This window comes from Ochlerotatus camptorhynchus, unplaced genomic scaffold (genome assembly GCF_037179485.1).
Source record: "Ochlerotatus camptorhynchus isolate MF236.1 unplaced genomic scaffold, CSIRO-AGI_Acam_v1.1 ptg000250l, whole genome shotgun sequence".
Taxonomy (NCBI): domain Eukaryota; kingdom Metazoa; phylum Arthropoda; class Insecta; order Diptera; family Culicidae; genus Ochlerotatus; species Ochlerotatus camptorhynchus.
Window position 1 is genome coordinate 44,240 of NW_027040740.1, and position 25,586 is coordinate 69,825.

Sequence of the window (25,586 nt, forward strand, 5' to 3'; positions counted from 1 at the left end):
TCCGGATCTCATCCAACGCCGCTGGATCCCGATGACCTAGCCGACGGTGCCAGGTATGCTGGCAATTCTGCAGGTGCCGAGCCTCCTTGCCCAGCCGAGCTTCCTCTGCAATCTTCAACGCGAACAGACTGCCGCGGGGTTCCGCCACAGCCACCACTTTGCCTCCCGCGGACAAAATTTCACACCGCGAACCACAGAATTCCACTTTCAGTCCATTTTTCACGAGTTTTCTCACCGATATGAGTCCACTGTCCAATGAGGGCACGTATAGGACGTCTTTGAACGGAATATCCACCAAACGGTTGTCTCCATTCACACACTTTACTGTGCCATTTCCGAGTCCACCGGACATCGTCTCTGACCCGTCGGCCAAGAACACTTTCACTCGCACACTCGTGTCCAGTTCATTGAAGAATGACCGATCGTTCGTCATGTGGCTGGAACACCCACTATCAACGATCCAAGGTCCACTGCACTTGGTTCCAGCCACAAAACATATCGCCAACTCACTTTCTTCAGCCTGTTTGGCCCTCGCACCACCGGACTTAGCTTTCGAATCACGCTTCACATCACTACCGCCCGGGCCACCTTTTGGCTGCTGTGGACAATTTCGCTGAAAATGTCCCGATTTACCGCACCGATAGCACACTTTCTCATTTTTCTTCTTGCTGTGCATCTTCATCGCCGATTCACCGGAGCTCCCCGACCGTTCGCATCGACGCTGATGCTCGTCGATCAGTTTTTGCTTAACCAGCTCCATAGTCTGGTCGGCGTCCGGTCTCCCTTCGAGGGCGGTGACCAAACTGCCATAGGACTCCGGTAGGCTACGGTAGATCATGGCGATTTTAAGCGGCATCTCCATCTCCTGGCCGGCGCACGCCAGCTTATCGAACAGCTCTTCAAGTTCATACAGGTGCTTCTCAATATTGTCCCCTTCGTTCATATTTAAACTGCAGATACGACGAAGCAAGGACACACGTGACGTCATCGACGTCTTTTCGTGGAATTCTTTTAACTTGTTCCACGCGCCCACTGCCGAATCAACACCACGCAATAAATTTAGCTGGCTGTCCTCAACGGCTAGGACAATCATCGCCATAGCTTTTTCATCACTGGTTGTCCACTCAGGTGTGACCGGCTCTGGCTTTTCGTCTTTAATAACACTCCAGAGTTCTTCGCGCTTCAAGTACATTTCCATGCGCATCTTCCACACAGGGAAATTTTGATTGTTCAGGCGAGCGAACAGGAATTTATCACCCATTTTCTTCTCCGACCGACACACGCGACGAGAATGAAAAACGTCAGGCCCTTTCCACCTGTTACGCTAGGAAAACAAAAAATCTTCCCGCCTTCGGAACACACCAACGACTACGCCAAAGGAAAAACGCGCACCACCAGAGTCAGAGTCAGCTCAGCACCAAATTGCACACGCACACTACTACAGTCGTGCGCCCCGCAGCTTGAACAAAATGCTGCCACCGAAAGAACTGTACCGAGCCACCGAAACCACGCCGAAACTTTTCGTGCACTAATGTCTTCCGCAAAGCACTTTTCGTCCCACAAAATACTTTTCCTTTTTCACTATCTCTGGGCCCATAACCTGATGGACAACAGAGTGGACAGGCGGACACTTCAGGCACCCAACAGGCAACGGAATACCGGGCGGAATCCGGACAATGCGTTTCGTGATATAACAAGAAAAACTTTCACACGCGGGACCGTATACGATTAGACACGTCTTTATTCATTCGTTTCGGTTACAGACTGATTGGTATGAGAATGATGTTCTGCTTTCGCTCTGTTCCTCTCCAGTTACCAGAGATGCGGTGCAGTGACGGCGTTGGGATAAACGTCGCCCCCACTGTATAGCTGACAGAATATACTTAAGAGTAGGTATTTTTTTTGCTGGTGTTAAATGGAAACTACTATATGCAATTTACTCAAATTTGGGTTATTGGGCTGAACCCCGAAATTGAGGGAAAAGTACTTAATTTTGGGTAGTTTTTCATCTCCGTGTAGGTGAAGACTAACTAACTCATTTTTTCCTTGTTTCAAGATTATCCTCGGTCCAGGCAACCCGAGGACTTATCACTATCAACAAGGCATAAAAAGTAACAAGGACTAAGATGTGTTCCTATGATTACTGAAAAATCCTGTTCCCCTAGTTTGAAGAAGTCAGGACTAGGAATCGGTGGTAGATCTTACATCCCGTAACGTACCACGAAAATGTGATCTACCCACGTTACGGGGCACGTGATATACGCTGTCTTGCAATGAGCACTCATACATCTAGTTTTCACTGGAAATCCTATGTATGAGTGCTCATTGCAAGACAGCCTATATTACGTGATATAGGCTGTAATGTGAACGGGGTATAACGAGAAAAGTGTTTCCGAAGTTTTGTTCGCAATAGCTGATGTCAAGAGCAAATTTTCATTACGTCGAAAGTAACAAAGGTAAACAAAGTCGAGCTATCAGCATAGAGGTAACTCTAAGACCACTGGGTCCCGAAGAAAATCATTATTATTTTTGGCTCACTCAGTACCAGAACAACGGTCCCAAGCAGTCCCAAGCTATTTCACTCACCCCTGCATGTTCTGCATGAATCCACACACCCCTGATGTTATCTGTCAAACTTTCATAGCGAATCAAAACAAACATAGTGTAGTAATAGAATTTCAACTAGAATAGGGTACATTAATCGTTTGCTTGGGACCAATAGGCTACTAAAGTGGTGAGCCAATTTAAAATCGTTAGTTTCGTATTGATTGTTGCTATCAGTGTCAATCGATTCTCCTGCTATTACACTGAAACAAATATAATAGTTAGGAATACTATTTTGCAGAAAACACTTATTTTCAGTATAACCATAGAGGTAACTCTAAGACCACTGGGTCCCGAAGAAAATCATTATTATTTTTGGCTCACTCAGTACCAGAACAACGGTCCCAATCAGTCCCAAGCTATTTCACTCACCCCTGCATGTTCTGCATGAATCCACACACCCCTGATGTTATCTGTCAAACTTTCATAGCGAATCAAAACAAACATAGTGTAGTAATAGAATTTCAACTAGAATAGGGTACGTTAATCGTTTGCTTGGGACCAATAGGCTACTAAAGTGGTGAGCCAATTTAAAATCGTTAGTTTCGTATTGATTGTTGGTATAACTACGCTTAATACCGTTAAATCTACCATGATATCAGTATAGTTGACTATAAATATAATCAAATTTACTACCATTCTGTCAAAACTACTATGCTGACTCAAACGGTATAGTAGTTTTGATAGAAAAATTAGTCAAATTAAATGAATTTCATTTCTGCACAAATCTATAGGTATAGTATTTTTGCCAATGGATTTTGTTTCTGTGTACACTATATCAAGAGCAAATTTTTCATTATGTCGTAAGTAACATTCGCACCAATCCGAGAAAAATAAAGTTTTGTTTTGATGACCGAAAAGTTATTCCTATTTCCAAGTAAACACATATAATCTCATAGTGATAGCAATGTTTAACATATTTAGCAGGGTTTTAATCATACAAATGCAAATCGCTAGCTTTCATGCTAAAAATACTGGTTTTTGAGTCAAAAGTTATTATACGTCGTTTGGTGGCCCCTATTGTTACTTAAGTCAAAGTGTATTTACCAGGATATTCGGGAGAATTATCAATTACGTCTCCTTACGAGCAGCCCATTCATCATTTTTGTTGGTGGGGGCGATATTTATATACGCCACCACTGCGACACCGACGATGAGTCGACAAACCAGTCGACGAACGAGAGAGAGGAGAAAGAGTAAGTAAAGAACAGAAACGACTTTCAGTTACTTTTGTACCGACCGCGAATAAAGATGTTTTCGTACCGAGCTCCGTGTTGCATTTTCTTTTCTGGCCTCGTTACGCGTTCACCCGAGTTTCTGCCTTGTGTCGGGTTCTTTCCTCTGTGATAACCTGCTGGTCGATCCCGTTTTCCCACAGGTTATGGGCCCAGGTGAGGCTGAAGAAAAGTGGTAGTGTGATTTTCCCCCGGAACTGAACATTTTCTGCGAAGTGAAAATTCGGCGTGGGGAAGCGGAGCGTTGAGTCGGTGGCGTTGGTTTCGATAGCGTCAGTGGCGTACGGTTGGTTGCCTGTGTGCGTGTGTTGCTCGGTCGTGAGACGGGTGGACAGCAGCAGCGAGAGTGAATTCGCGTGCGTTGGTTGAGGTTATAAACGAACGTGTTCGATCGTGTCGTGTTTTGTCGTGTTCGAGCAAAATCGAAAATGGCTGAGAAACATGTGTTATTTCCACGCCTCAATAACCAGAATTACTCGACGTGGCAACTGCGGATGGAGATGCTGTTAAAGCGGGATGAATTGTGGTTCGCGGTGCATGACGCGAAGCCGACACCAGTCACTCCCGTTTGGACGACAGCAGACCAAAAGGCGTTGGCTAACATCGTGTTGTTTTGTGAGGATAGCCAGCTAAATTTGATCAAGAACGCCAAATCGGCCAAGGATGCGTGGGCGGTGCTGAAGAAGTTTCACAACAAAGCCACGATGACATCCCGTGTGTCGCTGCTCAGAAGGATCTGTAGCCTGAATATGACGGAAGGAGGAAACGTGGAGAAGCACCTCTTCGAGCTGGAGGAGTTATTTGACCGACTGGAGTGCGCCGGTCAGAAGCTGGAAACATCACTGAAAGTAGCGATGATTTATCGCAGCCTCCCGGAATCATATGGCGGATTGGTGACGGCGATGGAAAGCCGTCCGGACGCAGATCAGACGATCGAATTCGTCAAACAGCGGCTGGTCGACGAGTATTTGCGCAGAGTGGAGCGTTCCGGTGAGTGTAGTGAAACTGCGATGAAGCTGCAAAGCAAAGGGCGGAAGGAGAAGAAGTGCTACAATTGCGGTAAGCCCGGTCACTTTCGTCGTGATTGCCGGTTGTTGCAGCAGGATAAGAAAAAAGAAGAAGATTCCAGAAGTGACAAGAAGAGAAGTGCGCGTAAAGCCAAACAGGCGGTCGAAACGGAAAGCCCGATTTGCTTCACGGTTGGAAGCAATCGGTGCAGCGGTTCGTGGTACGTGGACAGTGGCAGCTCGAGCCACATGACGAACGAGAAAGCCTTTTTTCGGGAACTGAATGAAAATGTGAAGATCGATGTTGTGTTGGCCGATGGATCTGTGACCAGATCGGCCGGAATCGGCGAAGGTGTTGTGAAGTGTGTTGACAATGACGGCCGCGTGAGAGACATTACCTTTCAAGATGTGTTGTACATACCGAACCTGGACAGTAGTTTGTTGTCGGTTCGGAAGTTAACACAAAAGGGACTGAAGGTTGAATTCGGCGCGTTAAGGTGCACAGTGGTGAATATGGAAAGAGAAGTGGTTGCAGTGGCAGTTCTTAGTGGAAACCTGTACGAGCTGAGCGTGGCACAGGATGCACGGCTGAGCAAGGAGGTTCGGCATTCGGAAAGCTGCCAGCACACCTGGCACCGGCGGTTTGGACACCGCGACCCTACGGTGCTGCAGCGCATCCAAGCGGAGGAACTCAGCGATGGCTTCCAGGTGACAGACTGTGGAATTAGGCAAGTCTGTGAACGCTGCCTGCAAGGTAAACTTTCTCGTATTCCCTTTCCCAAAATGAGTAGCAACAGAGCAGGTCGCATTCTGGATCTGGTACACACAGATGTGTGCGGTCCTATGAAGTCGGTCACACCCGGAGGTTGTCGTTATTTGATGACCATAATTGATGACTTCAGTCGCTATACGGTGGTCTGTCTTTTAAGGCAAAAGTCTGAGGCAGCCGGGTGCATCAAGAGATTTGTGGCACATGCGAGGACAAAATTCGGAAGAGCGCCTTGCGTCATTAGATCCGACGGCGGAGGCGAATATGTGAACCAAGAGCTTAACGAGTTCTATGCCTCGGAGGGAATTCAAGCTCAGTACACGGCTGCCTACTCCCCGCAGCAGAACGGAGTTGCGGAGCGGAAGAACCGCAGCCTCCAGGAAATGGCAACCTGCATGTTGCTCGACGCAGGTCTCGGGAAGCAGTACTGGGGGGAGGCAGTGATGACTGCCGGTTACATCCAGAATCGTATGCCGTCACGATCTGTGGACAAAACGCCGTTCGAGAGATGGATCGGACGGAAGCCATCGCTGAAGCATTTTCGAGTGTTCGGGAGTGCTGCATATGTGCACATCCCGGACGTTAAACGTAGTAAATTGGACGCTAAAGCTCAGAAACTGTTATTCGTAGGATACTGCGAAGACCGTAAGGCTTATAGATTCCTCGATCTGGAAACCAACAAGATTACCATAAGCCGAGACGCTCGTTTTGTGGAGCTGCAGAATGGTTCCATGATGATGGATCGTCGGTATGGCAAGCAGGATGAAGATTGTGTGGTGCTCGACTGGGGAATGAACGATGCCAAGGTTAAGGAGGAGCAGGAAGAACAGCAGCAGATTCAGGAGGAGAATTCGGAGTCCGAAGAAGAATTTTACGGTTTCGAAACCGAGGAAGAAGATCCCGTCGGCAGAGCCGTTCAAGGCCAGAACCAGCAAACAGTTCGGAGCACAAGAGGTGTACTTCCGAAGCATCTGCGAGATTATGTGGTGGACGTAGCCATGGCTGTCGAGCAAGAACCTGTGAGCTACGAGGACGCAATCGGGAGCTCTGAGCAAATGTTGTGGAAGGTTGCTATGAAGGAGGAGTTCGACTCGCTCATCCAAAACGGGACCTGGAAACTTGTGGAGCTGCCCGCTGGACGAGAGCCAATAGGCTGCAAATGGGTTTTTAAAAGGAAGGAAGACAGCGTTCGCAATGTAACCCGTTTTAAGGCACGCTTAGTGGCGCAGGGGTTTTCACAACGCCCTGGTATAGACTACGACACAGTTTTCGCGCCAGTGGCTTCGCAGAATACCTTGCGGGTTCTGCTTACCGTAGCGGGACATCATCGGATGAGCGTGCATCATATTGACGTAAAGTCAGCGTATCTTCACGGGCGGTTGCAGGAAGATATATACATGCAGCAACCAAAAGGATTCGTGCAGTCAGGCAAGGAGAATCTGGTCTGCAAGCTAGAGCGCAGTCTTTATGGGTTGAAGCAAGCGGCCAAAGTGTGGAATGAAACTATCAGCGCAATATTGAAGGAGTTGGGGTTTGAACAGTCACAGGCGGACCCATGTTTGTATGTCAAGGCTTTGAGAAGCAGCGTACGAGTCTATTTATTAATATATGTGGATGATATGCTGCTTGCGAGCACCGATGTCAACGAAATGAAGCAAACCGAGAAGGAACTGGCGAATAGGATGAAGCTTTCATCTCTAGGAGAAATCTCGTTCTTCTTGGGGATACGCGTCACCAAGGACTGTGAAGGATATTATAATCTGGATCAAGAGGTGTATGTGAAGAAGGTTGCAGACCGATACGGACTTAGCGAAGCAAAAGGATCAAAACTACCGCTGGATGTTGGCTATTATCAAAGCCGGAAAGACAGCAAGAGTTTGCCGGACAATAAGCGCTACCATAGCCTGGTTGGAGCGCTGCTCTACGTCTCGGTGAACACTCGGCCGGACATCGCAGCGAGCGTAGCGATTTTGGGAAGGTGTGTTAGCAGTCCGGTAGAAGCTGATTGGACTGAACTGAAGCGCGTCGTTCGATACCTTATGAGTACAAATTGCTATAAACTGAAGTTGTCGACGAACAGAGTGGAGCCTATTAAGTTGATCGGATATTGTGACGCGGACTGGGCTAGTGATAGCTCGGACAGGAAATCCAATACGGGATATCTGTATCAAGTTGGAGATGCAACAGTGTGCTGGGCCAGCAGGAAGCAGGGAAATGTTTCTCTGTCGAGCATGGAAGCTGAGTACATCGCTCTGTCCGAAGCTTGCAAGGAGGTTGTATGGCTGCGGCGATTGCTGGCAGAGATGAATGCGGAACAACGTGGGCCGACTGTCATCTACGAGGACAATACTAGCTGTATAAGTTTCGTGGAGGTCGAGCGCCAATCAAGATTATCCAAGCATATTGATACCAGAATGCACTATACGAAGGATTTGGTGCAGAAAGGAATCGTTATCCTGAAGTACTGTGCTTCGGAGACAATGGTAGCCGATGTACTGACCAAGCCTGTCGGATGCGTGAAGCAGAAGCAGTTTGCAACTGCGCTGGGCTTGACCAACGGGGACGATCGAGTCGAACGTGGTGCGTAGCTCCAATATCGAGGAGGAGTGTTGGTGGGGGCGATATTTATATACGCCACCACTCCGACACCGACGATGAGTCGACAAACTAGTCGACGAACGAGAGAGAGGAGAAAGAGTAAGTAAAGAACAGAAACGACTTTCAGTTACTTTTGTACCGACCGCGAATAAAGATGTTTTCGTACCGAGCTCCGTGTTGCATTTTCTTTTCTGGCCTCGTTACGCGTTCACCCGAGTTTCTGCCTTGTGTCGGGTTCTTTCCGCTGTGATAACCTGCTGGTCGATCCCGTTTTCCCACAATTTTAGGACCACCGAAATCATCTTAGCAACAAACAGTTCGATTTATTCACTTTAATAATGAGAAAGCGAAACGACGAACGTACACTTTTCACGGGTTTCTCAGCGCTGTTACTTAAGTCAAACGGCATCTCCATAGAAATTGGGTGACTTAAGTAACATCGAAAACTATTTTGATCGGAAGGTGATTACGTCAAAAAGCAATTTGACTGGTAAATAAATTTAACAATGGGATTTCATCCTATATTCGGACAGTATGATGGATTAGGCATTATGAAAATACCCGGAAATATTTTATCAAGAACTTTTACATCACAAGAGAAAATAAGATTAAAAGAATCGCCATAGGTATCCCGATTTATTTATCCGAAAAATGCAATGTATTTTCCATAATTTCATAATTCGCAACTATTTTTATTCTACTGTGACGTTTCTCGCCTGTATTCTGGTAGCAACCAGGTCTGGTCATTATCCACTCCTTTAGAGCAAACGATGAATAACTCCTTATCATTACTTTGTAGCTGATTGCGTAAGTATTCCATAGTTTGAAATTCCTAGAAAAGTATAACTATGAAATAAGATTATGTTCAACGCTAATAGGTTGCAATTTCTTACATCTCCGATTACTTGAGGTGCATCTAATTTCGAATCCAAGTTCCAATATTCTCCATTGATTTGTTTCACACTGATCCAATGTCTTCGTTGAAGCGGCAATCGAACAAAACCAATTTTGTAGTTTGATGGTACATTTAGAATGAATCCTATTATTGTTGTGGTGTCGATGCACGAAGGATCTCTAAAAAGTGTAGAGTAGTGAATGAATTTATTGAACTTACTTATATTTCTGTAGTTGATTTAAAAATAGTTTCACTTTCGTTTGTCGAACCAAATTGCTTCGCAGTCTTTCATGTGCAGTGCCGTTATAATAACATTTATATCATAATTTCCAAGGCCCAAGATAGATCTTGAAGTTAAAAGAAAATGCATTAATACGAATATTCACTTGATTTCATGCCCTTTTCACAAACCTATGTGGATTGATATAGTCATTCGGAGCCAAATTCCGGCAAATTTCGTCTAGCTGAACTTTATTGTAGCATCCTTTATCTGAAAACAATATTAGCATATATCATTTTTATAAAACTAATACAATACATAAATACTACCATGACATACCTTGGAATAAATTGTTCAATGCATGAAGAGCACACAATTCTTTGATTTGTTTTTCATGATAAACCGATGAAGCTCCCATTTTGTGTTTTTTTTTACTTTTTCATTCATCTAAAATAAACACAGATATTAGAATTATTATCATGCGAGTATTTTCGATTTTAGAAGAACCTAAATGAACTGCGTCATTATTGATTGTTTATCGAAATAGCGGGTACGAATTATCACAATGTCATTACGCAAACAGTATGTTGATCAACTTTGTGGCTATTAACTGTTAATGTAAGGAATTAGTGAATAAATTAAACCGAAATAAAACCAAATACTTATAAATTTCAATAGATATTAATAAGAAACATATTTACTTTGAGCTATGCTTCTTCAAGTGTTTTGTTCAATAAATAGACTTTTGTTTTTCCTTCCTTGTTATGGCACAGACCTGTTGGTCCATATTAGCCAGGCGTATCAAGTGATAGTTGGTTGTCAATTGACGTATACACACTTAAATTTTTTCGCCGAGATTCCAACAGCCGAGCAGTTCTGCAATTTATTTTGCTGAGATTCAGTAACACAATTGCCGAGACTCAGCTAACAAATAACATTTTGCTGAGATATCAGCTAACAAACAGATATTTTGCAGAGATATCAGCAAAAGTAAATGCCGAGGTAATCGGCTGTTGGCTCGGCTGTTGGAGATTTTACCGAGCTAGATTAAGTGTGTACGATATTTATGTTATGTTTTGGTTAACTTCTGCCAGAAATTTTCAAGCAAAAATTAATTAGGTTTTGCACCGTCGGGGTTAACCTCAATCTTATGACAGTTCAGTGGTACTGTTTACGTGGACTTAGTCATTTTTTTCTTGGGTGGATTTTCTCGATAATTTTTCAGACTGCAGTGAGATAAACCACACTTCTGCAGTGTCCACGAGCAACATCCTTTTACCGCGCTGTTCCTCGACAATTTTCAAGTTAAAGTTCGGAAATTTTAATATATATTTTTTCGAAAAAACGACTAAGTGCTTGTAAACAGTACCACTGAACCACTGAACTGTCAAAAAGGTTCAGCCGGCTAACACTGAGTTCATTTGTGACGTCACGCTGCAGTACCTAATAGTATGTATGTATGTAGGTATGTATGAGTGCAAAAAAAAAAGATTTAAATTTAAGAAAATGTAACAAGACTTAGTCTAAAAAATTAAAAATTAGGTACTAGGTACTGCAGCGTGACGTCACGAATGAATTCAGTGTTAATCGGCTGAACCTTTTTGACAGTTCAGTGGTACTTTTTACAAGCACTTAGTCATTTTTCCGAATTTTAACTTGAAAATTGTCGAGGAACAGCGCGTTGCAAAGATGCTGCTCGTGAACATTGCAGAAATGTGGTTTACATCTCACTGCAGTCTGAAAAATTATCGAGAAAATCCACCCAAGAAAAAATCGGCTAAGTCCACGTAAACAGTACCACTAAACTGTCATCAGATTGAGGTTAACCCCGACGGTGCAAAACCTAACTGCCAGCGTGGCGTCATAAATGAACTCAGTGTTAGCCGGCTGAACCTTTTTGACAGTTCAGTGGTACTGTTTACAAGCACTCAGTCGTTTTTCCGAAAAAAATATTCTTAAATTTTCGAATTTCAACTCGAAAATTGTCGAGGAACAGCGCGTAGAAAGGATGTTGCTCATGGACATTGCAGAAGTGTGGTTTACATCTCACTGCAGTCCGAAAAATTATCGAGAAAATCCACCCAAGAAAAAATCGACTAAGTCCACGTAAACAGTACCACTGAACTGTCATCAGATTGAGGTTAACCCCGACGGTGCAAAACCTAATTCACGATCGGAGACTACAGAGTTATAACATGTTATAGCACTATCTTGATGGTGATTTCTATGTTACAATTATTTGACAACCGTTATAACATGTTATAACTGCTCAGTCTGGCCAGCGCATTACTCACACATTGGTTACCACCTCTTTTATTAAATCGGCTATTAAATATAATATAGGTATTCATCGATATTTCAAGCTGAACATTGCATTAGGTCCTAAGTAACATTGATCGATTCTCTTCGTCGACTTTCTCTTTAGTTAATAACTTGAGCACAGAATCATTTCTTCACAGAAAAAAAGTTCTTGAATATTACATCCAAACTGCTGCAACCAGGTCAATCCATCGGTTGTGTAATATAACGTTGTACGATGTACATCGATATTGCGAACAAAATTACATCCATTGATGTAATATTGTATCTGCTTTTTGCTATTACATCATTATTTCATACATCAGCTTGAATTACATTGATCGATATTAATTTTTTTTTTTTGCTGTGTTGATGTTTTTGTCGTATTAGATGCTAGATAAAAGCTTCTTTTATCGAACTGTGTGCTGAAAATACCTGGGAATGTCTTAACATGACCGTGGGAATGCAAAGAGAAAGTCGACGATGAGAATCTGTCAATGTTACTTAGGACCTAATGCAATGTTCAGCTTGATTTTTATTTTTTAGGATGCTGATGAATTTCTAGATAAACATTTCAAGTAGTCCTATCTGCATTCGTCGATTCTCTTCATCGACTATCTCTTTAGTTAATAACTCAATTTCAAAAGCATTCCTTGCTGTGTTCAAAGTTCTAAGCGCAAGACAATAACTTCTGCTATCAAACTATACGGTAAAAAGAGCACGAAATATGTTTGCGTAGGCGTGGTTATCAAAAGAGAAAGTCGATAAAGAGAATCGATCAAAGCAGATAGGACCTTTTGAAATGTTCATCGAGATTTGGATTTGTCTGCAGTTATTTCTGGTCAAGTTTCGATTTGGACACTCATAAAGGATGTGTAGCAAGCTTTCCTGGACTCCACAGATGTCACAATTCTCAGTTCTCATTAAATTCCACTTATATAGCCTGTCTTTAGTTGCTGTGTGAAATGTTCTTATTCTTCCCATTGTAGGGTCAGGTGGGGCAAGTGTGCCACGTTAAGAAAATCTTTCAATAAACATAGGTTAATCTAACTTTTTTTTAAACAAATGATGTAGGGGAAATGACGGCTTCGGCATGACAGACTATTTTCGGCAACCCAAATTGAAACACTATTTTCAGTGGATTTTCTTACGAAAACACTTCGCTGAATGCATGCAAACGATTCTTTATGCTTTCAGCTTCAATTTGACTATATTTTTACCACTGAGAAAAAGCAATCTAGCAAGGTTTTCTTGAAATGAAACACACGCACTACAAATTGTAGCTGATTTCGAGTTGCCGATAATAGAACAGCAGATTTACATGCAGTTCAAATGGAACGGTTGCCGAAGAAAAACTGGTTGCCGACAATACTCGCTCTCACTAGAGAAGATTGGAGCATTGTAAAAGCGTTTGAAAACAGTTTTTGACAATTCTTTCGACTGAAATTGTTAGAGCAGCTGGCAGCAAAAGATTGTAAACAAACCAATACTGCATATGTGTGCGTTCCATAGAGAAAAAGGCTATATAAAGAAGGTCGCTGCTTAGGTTGCCGAGAATACGTGAATTCCCCTACATAGAATCTTAAACATCCTCTACTTAAACCTGTTGTATCTGAAACTGAATATGTAAACGTTAAATATTTTTTCTTAGTTGTTTTCATATGCCTTATCAACAAAGGCTAAAAAACAGTGTGGGGCAAAAGTGCCACCCCCATGGGGCAAAAGTGCCACCCCCATGGGGCAAGACGGCCATATAACTCAATAACAAGAAAATCATCAAAATTTCGCAATCAAACGGTTCATATTCTCCTTAAACTACTTTTTATTTAGTCAACAAGGTGAAAGATTTAACCAACAGTGTCAAGTACTCCTTTAAACATGTATTTAAAAAAATTAAGCCTTAAAAAAAGCATTGTGCAATTTTATTGTTCGTTGTAATAAAAATTACAGTTCATTTATAACAATAGGGTATACAATCAATATAAATCAAATACAAGTTGGGCAAGCAAGGTTAACACACTTGTGGAACCATGAAGCACAACAACCACATTTCGTCCATCCTTCTCCGTTGTTGGTTTATTTGAAACATGAACCACATGCATCGCATAGTGGATCCGGAAGTGTATCGCTCTTAATATCAGCTACACGTCGACGTTTTGGATTTTGTTTAGACTTCCGTTTGGTTTCCTTCCTTATTTGACCGATGTCTCGAAAGGCTTGAGACTCGTGCAACGCTTTTCTGTAGGGGCTCGATGTTAGCTCTGCAGCTTTCTCACGTTTTCGTGTTTTTGCGTTAGAGGCCTTCCTCGTTGTTGATTTCGGTATGGGATGTATAATGGATGGCCCTATCGCAAACGGCGCCTTTTTCTCCTGATCAGTTACAACGTTTTCCTTGTCTTTATCTTCATCCTTGAAATAGCTTGGAATATCCGGCTTCTTCAAGCTCTCCTCGCCGAATCCATAGAAAGGATCCTCATCATCGCTTTCTCGAACATTGGTGCTATTGTTGGACTGTTCCGTTGTTTCATGTGCTGTGCTGGATAGATCAATATCCGTGACATCTGCCGGAGCAAAGCTGTCTTCTCCGAAAACGTGGCGGTTGAAGGGAACAATACCGGTCTTTCTAAATCCATTCACTGCTATGGATGCAGAGCAAGCCTGGATAAATGCTGTTCCCAGCAGTTGGCTTATCTCATTTACAGTTACAACATTGCCAGGATTATTTCTCAAATACTTTTCGATAGACTTGGAAAAGTGACTTTAAAGTGGGGCCATAAAGCTGACATCCAGCGGCTGGAGTCGATGGCTACAGTGTGGAGGGAAGCTGATAACTGTCACATAATTTTGTTTAGCTTTATCCAAAAACGCTAAATTTTTCGTATGTGACACATGGCCATCCAAGAGTAGCAGAACGGGATCAGCAGACGTTGGTCGACTATGCTTTAAGAAATGGTTAAACCACATATTGAAATCAGCTGTCGTCATCCATCGCATTGCAGCTAAAAATCGTCTCAGGAGGAGCTCCTTTCTTCAACTGTTCGGTGAGCCGAACTCTTGGAAAAATCAGCATTGGTGGTATAAATTGGCCACTTGCTGACATGCACATGTTGTTAAAATGCCTCTTTCGCCAGAAGTTATTCCTCCTACTTGTTGACGTCCCCGAAGCGCTAGAATTTTTGTATTCTTGGTTTGAACCTGTAAACCGGAATGCCTGTTAATTTGCTGATAAAAATGATACATTAATTTATACAACTTACGGTCAAAGCAGAGGTTTCGTCTACGTTGTAGATTCTGCTGGGTGCAAACTTGCCGGAACTTGTAACGTGGTTAAGGAGATCAAAAAATTTGTCCACAGCAACCCGGTTAAATCCTTGCGCACGAGCAGCAGATGTTGCTTCGGGTACTCTAAGCATCAGTTCAGAGTGACGACGTCGGAAAGCACGTAGCCAATCGGTTCCGGCAAGCCCAGTTTCCCTGTTGAATGGATGACTTATTCCATTCCTTTCGGCAAGCTGAAAAGCAAGACTGCGCATATCGTGGCAGCTTATTCCGTACAGCCAACTTTCCAGTTTGATAACATGCTCAACTAGTTCCTGTTCCTGTTGCACAGAAAAAAAACTTGCTCGAAGCGCCCCAAATGTTGCGATCCAGGTTCCAACGCCAGCAGCACATATTTCGATAGCGTTTTGCGAGGGACACCGTGTTCCACTGCTGCTCTTCGCACAGAAATCCCATGTTTAGTCACGGATCGTATGGCCGCAACCATATTCTGTTCCGACCACGATTTACGCAACGATTTTCGCTTGTAGACACGCACCATCACTTCGAAACTTCACTCTGAGGCGACAACTTTTTGAGGTTATATGTCTTGTTTACTATGGCTCTTTTGCCCCAGGCAAGTATGGCGCTCTTGCCCCCGTGGAGAAGACGAATTTCAAATACGTTTTTTGAGGATCTACATGCAACAATAAGTATGTATATATTGAGGGTCGCAAAATGTATTACCGTACAATAACATTTACATCGTATTATTAAATTTTCTTAGAAAAATGATGAGAAAAAGCTTATTTTATGTCATCGATTTCTTAAAACATTTTGAAGTTTTCGACAACGTGTAAGTTTTTTAGATTTTTTGATAATATTTACATCATAATGTATAACCAAATTTGATGCAGTATATCTGAAGGGCTTTTTATAGCATCCCATTAATAAGAAATATCAAAAATGTATTTCAGGCTTCGATACAAGCAGGTGGCACTTTTGCCCCATATGGCACTCTTGCCCCACCTGACCCTAATTGTTTGTGTCGTAGTCATTCCCATTTTATGGTACCAAGGTTTCATTACTATGTTATCCATTATTTGATAATGTTCTTTTCCTTTTTCATTTGATAGTTCTTTGTATTCCTCGTTCCATTCTGACAGTAATTCATTTTTAAAACAGATCAGTGAGTCCCCTATACTTAGATGATAGTCTTCGATTCTAGCTTTGTTAATTCCTAGTTTCGCTGCTTTATCAGCTCTGTCATTTCCTGTTATATTTTTATGACCAGGAATCCATTGGATAACCACCTTTTGAAAGTTATTGTAGTGAACGAGAGCATAAAATTTCTGTACTAGGTAATTTTCAAAACTATTATTTATTAGGGCCATACAGCCGCTTTGTGAGTCAGTTAGAATAACTACTTTAAATTGTTCAATAGTGATAGCATATTCTAGTCCTTCAATAATACATACTATAGTTCTGCATTTAAAATTGTAAAATTAGAAATTAGTTTATTACTGAACGATATTTTATTTTCATGGTCATAAATTCTATCGGCATTTGTTTTTGAGCCATCCGTAAAAAAATTTAAATATGAATTGTAATCTTCTTGAATTAATTTTTGAATGGTTAACTTCTGTAACGCTAATGGTTTATTTTTCTTATGTAAAGATGGTATTATAGGTACTATTTCAATAACATTAGTATTAATTGATTGATGTATTTGTATCTGTTGGGTTTTACATTGTAGTATGTGGAAGTTGTTAACTTATGCAATCTTTTCTAGAAAGCTATGGTGTTTAGGTAGTTCATCAAAATTAATTAAATCTTTTAAGTGATCATTTATTGGACTTGTCTCATAGTAAAGTGTTTTTAGCAATTCTTTATAAGTAAGATATTGAGATCTGTTTTTTGATGGAAGTTCTCCTAATTCTGCATAAAGTATGTGATTTGGTGTAGATTGTAAATAACGACAAGATGTTTGAATTGAAGCATTTTGCACTCTTTCGATCTTAGATAAATCTGTCTTACTTGCTTTTGAGTATACCGATAATCCATAATCTAATTGAGATCTAAATATGGAATTATTTGGGCCTATTCTGCGCGGCGTGTGAGGTGAGGTGAGGTGACAGTGAAGTGATGGTGAAGTGACAATTGTCACCTCGGGTGAGGTGACTCTCCATTTGATTTGCACGGAGAATCACCTCACCAGAGGTGACATTTGTCACTTCACAAGTGACAGCGTGTCACCTCACCTCACACGCCACGCAGAATAGGCCAAATTAACTTTTTGAAGGACTTTCGGGTGACACCCTTTTTTCCTGCTTAACATTTTTTAAATATTAATTTTTTTTTTCTTAGCTTTATTAACCGTTTCTGTAATTTTTAATTTGTAATCGATACAAATTCCTAAATATTTATGAGCATGTTTTATTTCTACTGTTTTGTTGTTGATTTTGATAACTATATCATCTGGAATATTGTTGTTCATGAAAACTAATGTTGCATTCCTAAATTATCTAAATTTGAACAAATTGTGTTGAGCGTTCTGTTCATTTTGTTGTTAGTATCTATTGTATTTATACCTTCAATGACAACAGCAAAATCATCTGCGAATTGAATGAGTGTTCCTTCTTTTATTGTTCCATGTAATTTAGTTGTGTAGATATTAAATAAAATAGGTGATATCGGGCAGCCCTGAGGTAGTCCCTTATTTGTAATCCTTTATATTGTAGTGCCATTATTTAATGTTAATACTGCTTTTCTTTTTTTTTCAAATAGAAATATATCCAATCTATTAAATGTTCCGGAAATTTCTTTTCTTTTAAAATTCCCAGTAATATAGAAATATCGACGTTATCAAACGCCTTCGATAGGTCCAAAAAAGTGACCATGATACATTGTTTCCTGTTTTTAGCGCCCTCTTATTAGTAGAAACTAAGTAATTAACGCAATTTATTGAGGATGTTTTGCTTTTAAAACCAAAGGAGTATTTTGTTTGTATGAAATGGGCTATTTCTGATTTAATTTTAATATTGATTATTTTTAAGAATGTAGGTATTAAGCAAATAGGTCTATATGATGTGTGAAAAAAATTTCATTTTTCCCTGGTTTAAGAATTTCAACTACTTTTACTGTTAACCAGCTGACTGGGATATTACGGCTATTTAAGACTTCATTACACATGCTGACTATTACATTAAGAAGATGAATGTTTGTATTTTTTAAAATATGATATGTAATGTTATCAGGACCTGGAGCAGTACTGTCTTTTTTTAGTTTTTAGAGTATTGATAATGTCATTTACAGATAGTTTAAGTGGATTTGAATCATTATTTACATTGTATTCTATTTCATTAGTTATTTTGGGAAAGTTTAGATTCATGAATTTGTTGGCTAGTTCTCTGTTATTCAATAGTTGTAGATTATTTTTTTGAGGAATCCCTCCACTTTTACTGTTTGCCATAATTGTTTTAAGTTTAAATCCGGTGTAAGAGTATCTGTGAAATCTTGAAATAGTTTTTTCTCATAGATTTTTTAATTTAGCTCTTGCTTTTTTGGAATACATCAAGTTTTCCATGGTTAAGTAATTTAAATAATCTTTAAGAGCTTTATTTTTTCATGAAATAGTTCTTGAATTAATGAATACCACCATTTTTTTGGGTAATTTTTTTTAATCGGTTTGTATTTTGTTTCATCAATTTTAGAAATAAATAAGTTGCTTAGTAGTTCTGGTGATGTTATTGTTTTTGGATCTATTTCACTAATGTTTTTAATTGTTTTTTTTTTCTTATTTATAAGAGTCGAATTATTGAAAAAATGTTGAGCTTGATTAATCATTTTAAAAATTATTATTTTATGATCTCCACAGATTTCTTCATTTAGTATTTAGTATTCAATTGTTGGTGCTAAACATGATGAAACTATAGTTAAATCTATTGCAGAAGGAGTAATGTTTGGATGATCCAACATCGTTGGTGACCCGTCGTTCATGATAATTAAGTTTCTGTTTTCAATTAGTTCCAAAATTAGTTCGCCTCTTGTACACGTTTTGTTGGCTTCATGAATGATGAGCGTTAAAATCCCCAGCTATTATTGTTTTGTATTTGTTTAGATCAACAAAGTTAAATAAGTCAGTCAAAGGTTTTTTTTTTATTTGAGTGTTACTAATAGGACTTGGAAGTATATAAATGGAAATGAATAAAAATTGATATACTGTGTTAGTTGTTTTTATTGCTATTGCTTCTATAGGTTTTACATCTGGAAGTTTTATTTCTTGGACATTTATTTCATTTTTATTAAGAAGGCTACTAACACCATAGCCTTTGTCTCTTATTTTTTTTAAAGGAATTTTAAAATCTTCATTTGGTTTTAGCTGAATTTCAGATAAGATAGCAATGTCAATTTTATGTGATTGTAATAGATGAGTTAGAAGTGAACGGTTAGCTACCGGTCTTATACTATTGATGTTATTTTGAAGTATACTTAGATTGCGAACTGGATCCATTTTTATTTAGAGTGTGCCCGGTCTTGCTCGGGATTCAATATTAGCTTGAGTTTATGCGCCGATTATAAAAAAAAGCATGCTATATTGTACGTAGCCCCCCCCCCTATTATCTAAGGGGTTACCCCCTATGATTATCTCCTTATACCCCCACACTCGCCCCCACATGCCTAATTTGGTTCCATTTGCTTGATTAGTTCTCGAGTTATGCAGAAATTTCTGTTTCATTTGTATGGGAGCCCCCCCTTACAGAAGGGGGAGGGGTCTCAAACCATCATAAGAACCTTGCACGGCCCCAAAAACCCCTATATACAAATTTTCACGCCAATCGGTTCAGTAGTTTCCGAGTCTATAAGGGTCAGACAGACAGACAGACAGACAGACAGACAGACAGAAATTCATTTTTATATATATAGAAGATAGATATGGGGGTTTAGGTGGTTGTAGATAATAAGATCATTAGGTGGGGGTTAATAAGATCATTTAACTGTTAAATGATGTTAATAAGAAACAGATTTTGATCCTTTGAATTGGTTTGGTCTTTGTTTGAAACGTTTTCGTTAATCTTTTCTTAAATTTCTTCAATTTTGTTGATGAGTTTATTCAAGTTGAGTTGTTTTACTATTTCAACTTTTAGTTTATTTACGATTTGTTAAAATTCTGGTTTTGTTATGTAGTTATCATTATTAACTTCTTTGTTTTTTGTTGATGTTATTCTGGGTATTGTTGTTTATTTTGGGGTTTTGGCTGTTGTTTGTTGTTAATGTCGTTGTCTGTTGTTATCGGAGGAAAGTCAGTCAGTGATTGAAGTCTTTGAGCTGTCTGTGATGGACGAGGGTTAAGTTTTTCAGCTTCAGCGAATGAGAGCTTGTTATATGCCATTGATTTTCGAATATTATCTTGCCGAGATCTTTCTTTACAGTTTGCGTCGAATGCTTTATGTGGTTCTTTGCAGTGGAAACATGAAACATTCAATGATTTACAGTCCTTTCCTTCATGATCATTTTGTGAGCAATTATAACACCTGACCTGTTGTGATTTACATGCGTTTTGTTTATGTCAGTAGCGTAAACATTTCCAACAAAATTTGAGTGGAAACAAATAAACCTCTACCTTTGACATTACACCATATATTTTGATTTCTTGTGGGAGTTTCTCACCTTCTGCGCATATTATAATGGAGTATGTGGGAATTAGTTGTTTGTTTATCATTTTATGAATTCTTTCAACTTTTGTTATTTTAATTCTCTTGCTTTCTCTTGTTGTCTTGCCACTCTATAACGTGAACCCTCTGTATCGACTTGGCACCATTCAACAGAGATGGTTTGGACGCAAGCTATCATTCGAGTGTGAAAGTGTTGAGCAGGTAAGACGTGTATCCAAGTGTACCATTGTTACCCTGCAATGGGTGGTTTCCCGGTAGAGTTCAGCTCTTCACATTTGGTGACCGTGACAGGTTTTGCTGAAATTTCCACAGCAAAGTAATCGAATTTTAATATTAGTTATCAATCAAGAGGAAATCACCCATTGCACGAATAAAAAAAAGGAAAAAGATGCTAGTTTCGGAAAACAACATGGCTACCACATCCATTTTTTGCATCGAAATGGATGGTTGTTTAAAATAAACGAGCAAGTTGGGAGGACCGCTTAATTTGTTTGGAAAGGCGAGTTGAGAGGATCACTAGATTTTGCCGCGCGTTGGGAGTACCGCTTGCATTTGGAAAATAAATAAGGGCAGCGTGTTTGGAGGACCGCTTAAAGAAAAAACTCCAAATTAAAAGAGTAGCAGCGTAGTTGGCGGCACGTACATTCGGTTACGATTCAAACTATATTGTTCAATCTGCGACCCGAGCCGAAGCGTTTCAAGCAGAAATTACGGCCCCAATGATGGAGCCCAACGTCTTGGCAGTGTTCAACCAGAATAGCGAATCCCAACGTCCGTACAAGCGCAGAGGAGAAGGTCAACACACGATTCAAAGTTCAACAAAACGGTTCAAGGATAGCTCACGATACCAGATGAACAGAACACAGTCGAGTCGTCGTAATAGATGTTCCAGATGCTTCCGTCCATCGCATAGAGGCGAGGAGTGTCCAGCTATGAATAGGAACTGCAACTCTTGCGGTCGACGCGGACATTTTGCGGTGGCATGCCGTAAGGATAATGTCAATGTGGTACAGCATGAAGGTCTCGCGTGAAATCCTGTTAATGAAGATAACAATGATCAGGTAACAAACTGAATGTTTATTTATTTGGAAATATACCTTACATTTTGTAACAAAACATTTGTTTTGACGTAGAACTACGTCTTTGTCGACTATACTGGGGTGCAAATCAAAAAATATGTGTGGTGAAGGAGTGTTAGGTTTTGAACGCTTGTAACTTTGTCATTTATAGATGAAATTAAAATTCAAATACGCCAATCGATAGGATATTACATTACGAACCTGTTAAAATAAATATTTTTCAATTTTTCTGTATTTTGTAAACCCCTCAGCTACTCAGTGGAAAAAGTTATCAACAGGGTCGGAAGGAAGGAATACGGTATACCACTCTCACTCTTCCATCTATGCTGTCAGTAGTAACTCACGACGATAGGGTATTGTCCATAAACAGGGCAAAGGGGAAAGAAAACATGAATGATTCACTTATGGTTTTCTATGCTCAAAAGCCACAGAGTCAATTTCCTACTGAATAAACCACAAAGGGAGGGAGGCATGAAGACTCCTTTCGAGTCCGGAGAACGATACACAAAAGAAATGGTAGTGAGATTTTCAACTAGTATGAAAAGTTCTGGAATAAGAAAATTACATGTACAATAGCATTATATTCTAGATTTTACGATACATAGTTTTTAACATTGTGACGTCACATTTTACTTGCGGTTTGGCTTCGTTTTCGGGGTTTCTCGGCAGTGGCGGTGGTGGTTGCGATGGGGGGATGGTGGCGGTGATGAAGCGGGTGGTGGTTATTCTGGCGAATCACTAATTGGTCTAATTCTGGTGACTGCGTGGCGATTGCGTGATAACTCGCCCGGTGCATGCAGTTCGCGGAGCGGTGGCAACCAAAACAGCATAGAGGGTGGCGGAAGAGAAAGAAGCGGGACGATATTGGCTCGTTAGAACCCGCGGTAGCGACTGCTGCACTGCTCCAAGCTGGTTCTCCTGAACCCAGCTGGAGGACCAATCCCGAACGCGTGTCACAATGGACTTACCGCTGCAACGTGGCCTTTGCAAAATGGCTTCGCTAATAATGCCGGGCTTGTCCTTTGACCTCGAACACAATGGCGCTCGCTCCAGGACAAATGCTGCCAAAGAAAAGAAAAAGGCCCTTTGTGGACCTAACCACGCTTATTAGCACCTCGCCATACACATTTAATTAGCCTGCCCCTTTCAAAACCAAACCAACCACATAATTACTCATACAATACATAATTTTTTTCACAAATTTACAATAAATGTACATAAATTTACCTTTTCTTTTAGAATTATCTGCACGGTAACAGTCAACCGTCAGTTTGGGGTGACAATTGGTCGAACTACCCTAACCTTAAAGAACAATATAACACATTATTTTCAGTTCTAATTTTACAGCTAGCACTACTAACCACTTTTACTAACGAAATTTTTAAACACGACTGACACTACTAACTTTTCTTTTTACTAGCCCTAGACCTGTAATTAAACAAAACACACTATTTAAAAAAACCACACTACACATTTTTACCTCGCCCTTTCAGTGAACCTTTGGGAAAATTAGCACGTCGCGCACTGAGTCTGTTCCCGAGTGCGGTTGAAACAGAATTAACCTGACTCCTGCTAGCATGCCAAGCAATAATCCGCAAAAAACCACGAAATACGAGCAGACCCGAAATGTTGCTGTATTTACATATTTATTTCACCCGTCGTTGTCTCTCCCCTTACCCCATATATGGACAACCTTTTCGGCAGAGCGCCTGCTGTCAACCAGTTTGATGAGAGTGAGTGGTACCGCAGGCGAATGGAAAGGTATGGGAAAGTGAGCGACCAACAGCAGAGTTGGATTTAGGACATTCTACAACACTGTTATACAGTCGATTATGAGTGCACTTGTGATAGAGTCACAAGCCCACATTATGGAACCATCGGTTACAATTTAAACTTTTGAAAATGTACAAATGGTAATTTTATCACTGATTTCATGAAATAAGCCTTTTTCCCAAACCCAGTCATCATAAACGAATACCACTTGGTTGCACATCATTCTGCTTGAACCTGAAAAGATATAAATCAGCACTGCTCTCATGCCTCTGCTCATCAATCAACAATTCATTCTCTGCTTAAACGTCAAGCAGTACAGTTCGGTCTTTGCTCACTCTGTCGAGTTGTTCTAAAGTTTCTAGTTTGTTCCAAACATTCGCAGTTTAATCGCGTCGTCAGTAGTGTCGGTCGCTTCGTGTGATGGGAAGACAGCGCTCCCGGAGCAGGCTCCGAGAGAAAACGGAGAAGAAGAACAGCGGTGAGGGTAGCTTGAGTGTACCTATTTCGAATAGGTACGCTACTCTTCCCACCGATGTAGGGAATACCACCTCAGCCACGGTGAAGCGGTCAAAGAAGAGGAAGAAAAATCAAGGCCAGTCCGATGGTGCGAGTGGACGGGACGATGCCACCGCGACGAACGTCAGCGTCATTGGTGATTTCGGCGACGCCGTCGACAACGAAACTGCTGCCAGCCCGAGTGCAGCAAAAATGAAGCTTCCTCCACTGGTGGTGAAGCAAGTCCCAATCAACACGCTGATTGGCGATCTTTCATCGCTGGGCGTTGCAGCTGAGTTTAAGCTCGGCAGGATCGGCACCAAGGTGATGCTCCGAACAAAAGCGGAGTACGAAGTGGCCGTGAAATATCTTAAGGATACCAAGGCGGAATTCTTCACGCACGACATCCCCGGTGAGAAGCCCTTCAAGGTAGTCATCAGGGGTCTACCAAACTTCGACCCCAAGATGGTCGAAGCTGAAATCAACCGGTACAAGCTTGCCCAATCGCTGTCTTCCGAATGACAAGGAGAGACGAAAACGTGAAGACGTACCCGGATTGTCTTTTCCTGGTGCACTTCCAGAAAGGGACGGTGACGCTCAATGCGCTACAAGCCATCCGATCAATCTGCTCCATCATCGTACGGTGGGAGCCATACCGTGGCGGCCATCGTGACGTAACGCAGTGTATGAGGTGCCTCAATTTTGGACACGGTACCCGCAACTGCAACATCAAGCCACGCTGCAGCAACTGCGCTCAAGAACACGCCACTTCCAACTGCCCTGCGGATGGAGCCGTGGCGATAAAATGCGCTAACTGTGGTGGTGCACATCAAGGTTCCGACAGACAGTGCTCCAAACGCGAGGACTTCAAACGCATCCGAAAGCAGGCGTCAAGCAACAATCAACCAGGACGCAAGAAGGACAAAACCCCAGCATTCAGGACGGAGGATTTTCCGCCTCTTCGTGCTCCCCAGCAAAGGCAAGCGAATTCGCGGGTGCAACCCGCCCCCCCTCAAGAAGCTTCCGGTGATTTTGCTGGCCAAAGCTCTCCATCCCCCCCTGGATTCTGGAGACAACCAACAGCGCAAAACAACAACCCCGATCTGTTCTCAGCGGATGAACTGATGGAAATTTTCGTCAACATGTCCGGTGCTCTTCGTAAGTGCCGCAATAAGCCCGAACAGATCCAGGTGCTCGGTAAGTTCATCATCCAGTATGGCGTCTAAACCGCTAACTATCGTCACCTGGAATGCTTGCTCTGTAAGAGCAAAAGAGATTGAGCTTGCCGACTTCCTCCGCAAGCACAGCATCGACGTGGGCCTTCTAACCGAGACCCATCTAAAGTCCAGCGACAGCTTCTGGTTGCCTGACCACAACATTATCCGGCTTGATCGCACCAGCTCCAGGGGGGGTGGTGTTGCGGTCGTCGTCAAGAAAGGAATAAAATACCACACTCTGTCCCATATCCGCACCTCTATCATCGAGGCCCTTGGTGTGGAGGTGGAGTCATCGACTGGATACGTCCAGTTCATCGCCGTCTACTGCCCTCGACAGTGTGCCGCCAGCAGTGGACTAGCGGCTAAATTTAAGAAGGACCTGTCCACCATCACCCGTACCGGTTCCCGCTTCGTTGTTGGAGGAGATCTGAATGCTCGTCATGAAGCATGGCGGAACTACCAA

At 41.6% G+C, this 25,586-nt stretch overlaps 1 protein-coding gene and 1 long non-coding RNA gene across 2 annotated transcripts; both read right to left on the reverse strand.

The window, feature by feature from the left end:
• Nucleotides 1–8,841: 8,841 nt before the first annotated feature.
• On the reverse strand, nt 8,842–10,102 carry Josd (Josephin domain containing). Its single transcript, XM_065226372.1, has 7 exons — nt 10,030–10,102; nt 9,836–9,938; nt 9,668–9,775; nt 9,520–9,598; nt 9,363–9,455; nt 9,107–9,287; nt 8,842–9,045 (listed from the first exon to the last, which is right to left on the reverse strand). Exons 3-7 carry the CDS (start codon nt 9,744–9,746, stop codon nt 8,911–8,913), a joined length of 567 nt encoding a protein of 188 aa, XP_065082444.1. The 5' UTR covers nt 9,747–9,775; nt 9,836–9,938; nt 10,030–10,102; the 3' UTR covers nt 8,842–8,910.
• Nucleotides 10,103–22,354: 12,252 nt separating this feature from the next.
• LOC135704858 (uncharacterized) lies at nt 22,355–23,066 on the reverse strand. The gene is made up of 3 exons (XR_010517808.1): nt 23,000–23,066; nt 22,866–22,935; nt 22,355–22,732 (listed from the first exon to the last, which is right to left on the reverse strand). It is a non-coding gene; the product is annotated as an uncharacterized LOC135704858 (long non-coding RNA).
• Nucleotides 23,067–25,586: the final 2,520 nt, after the last annotated feature.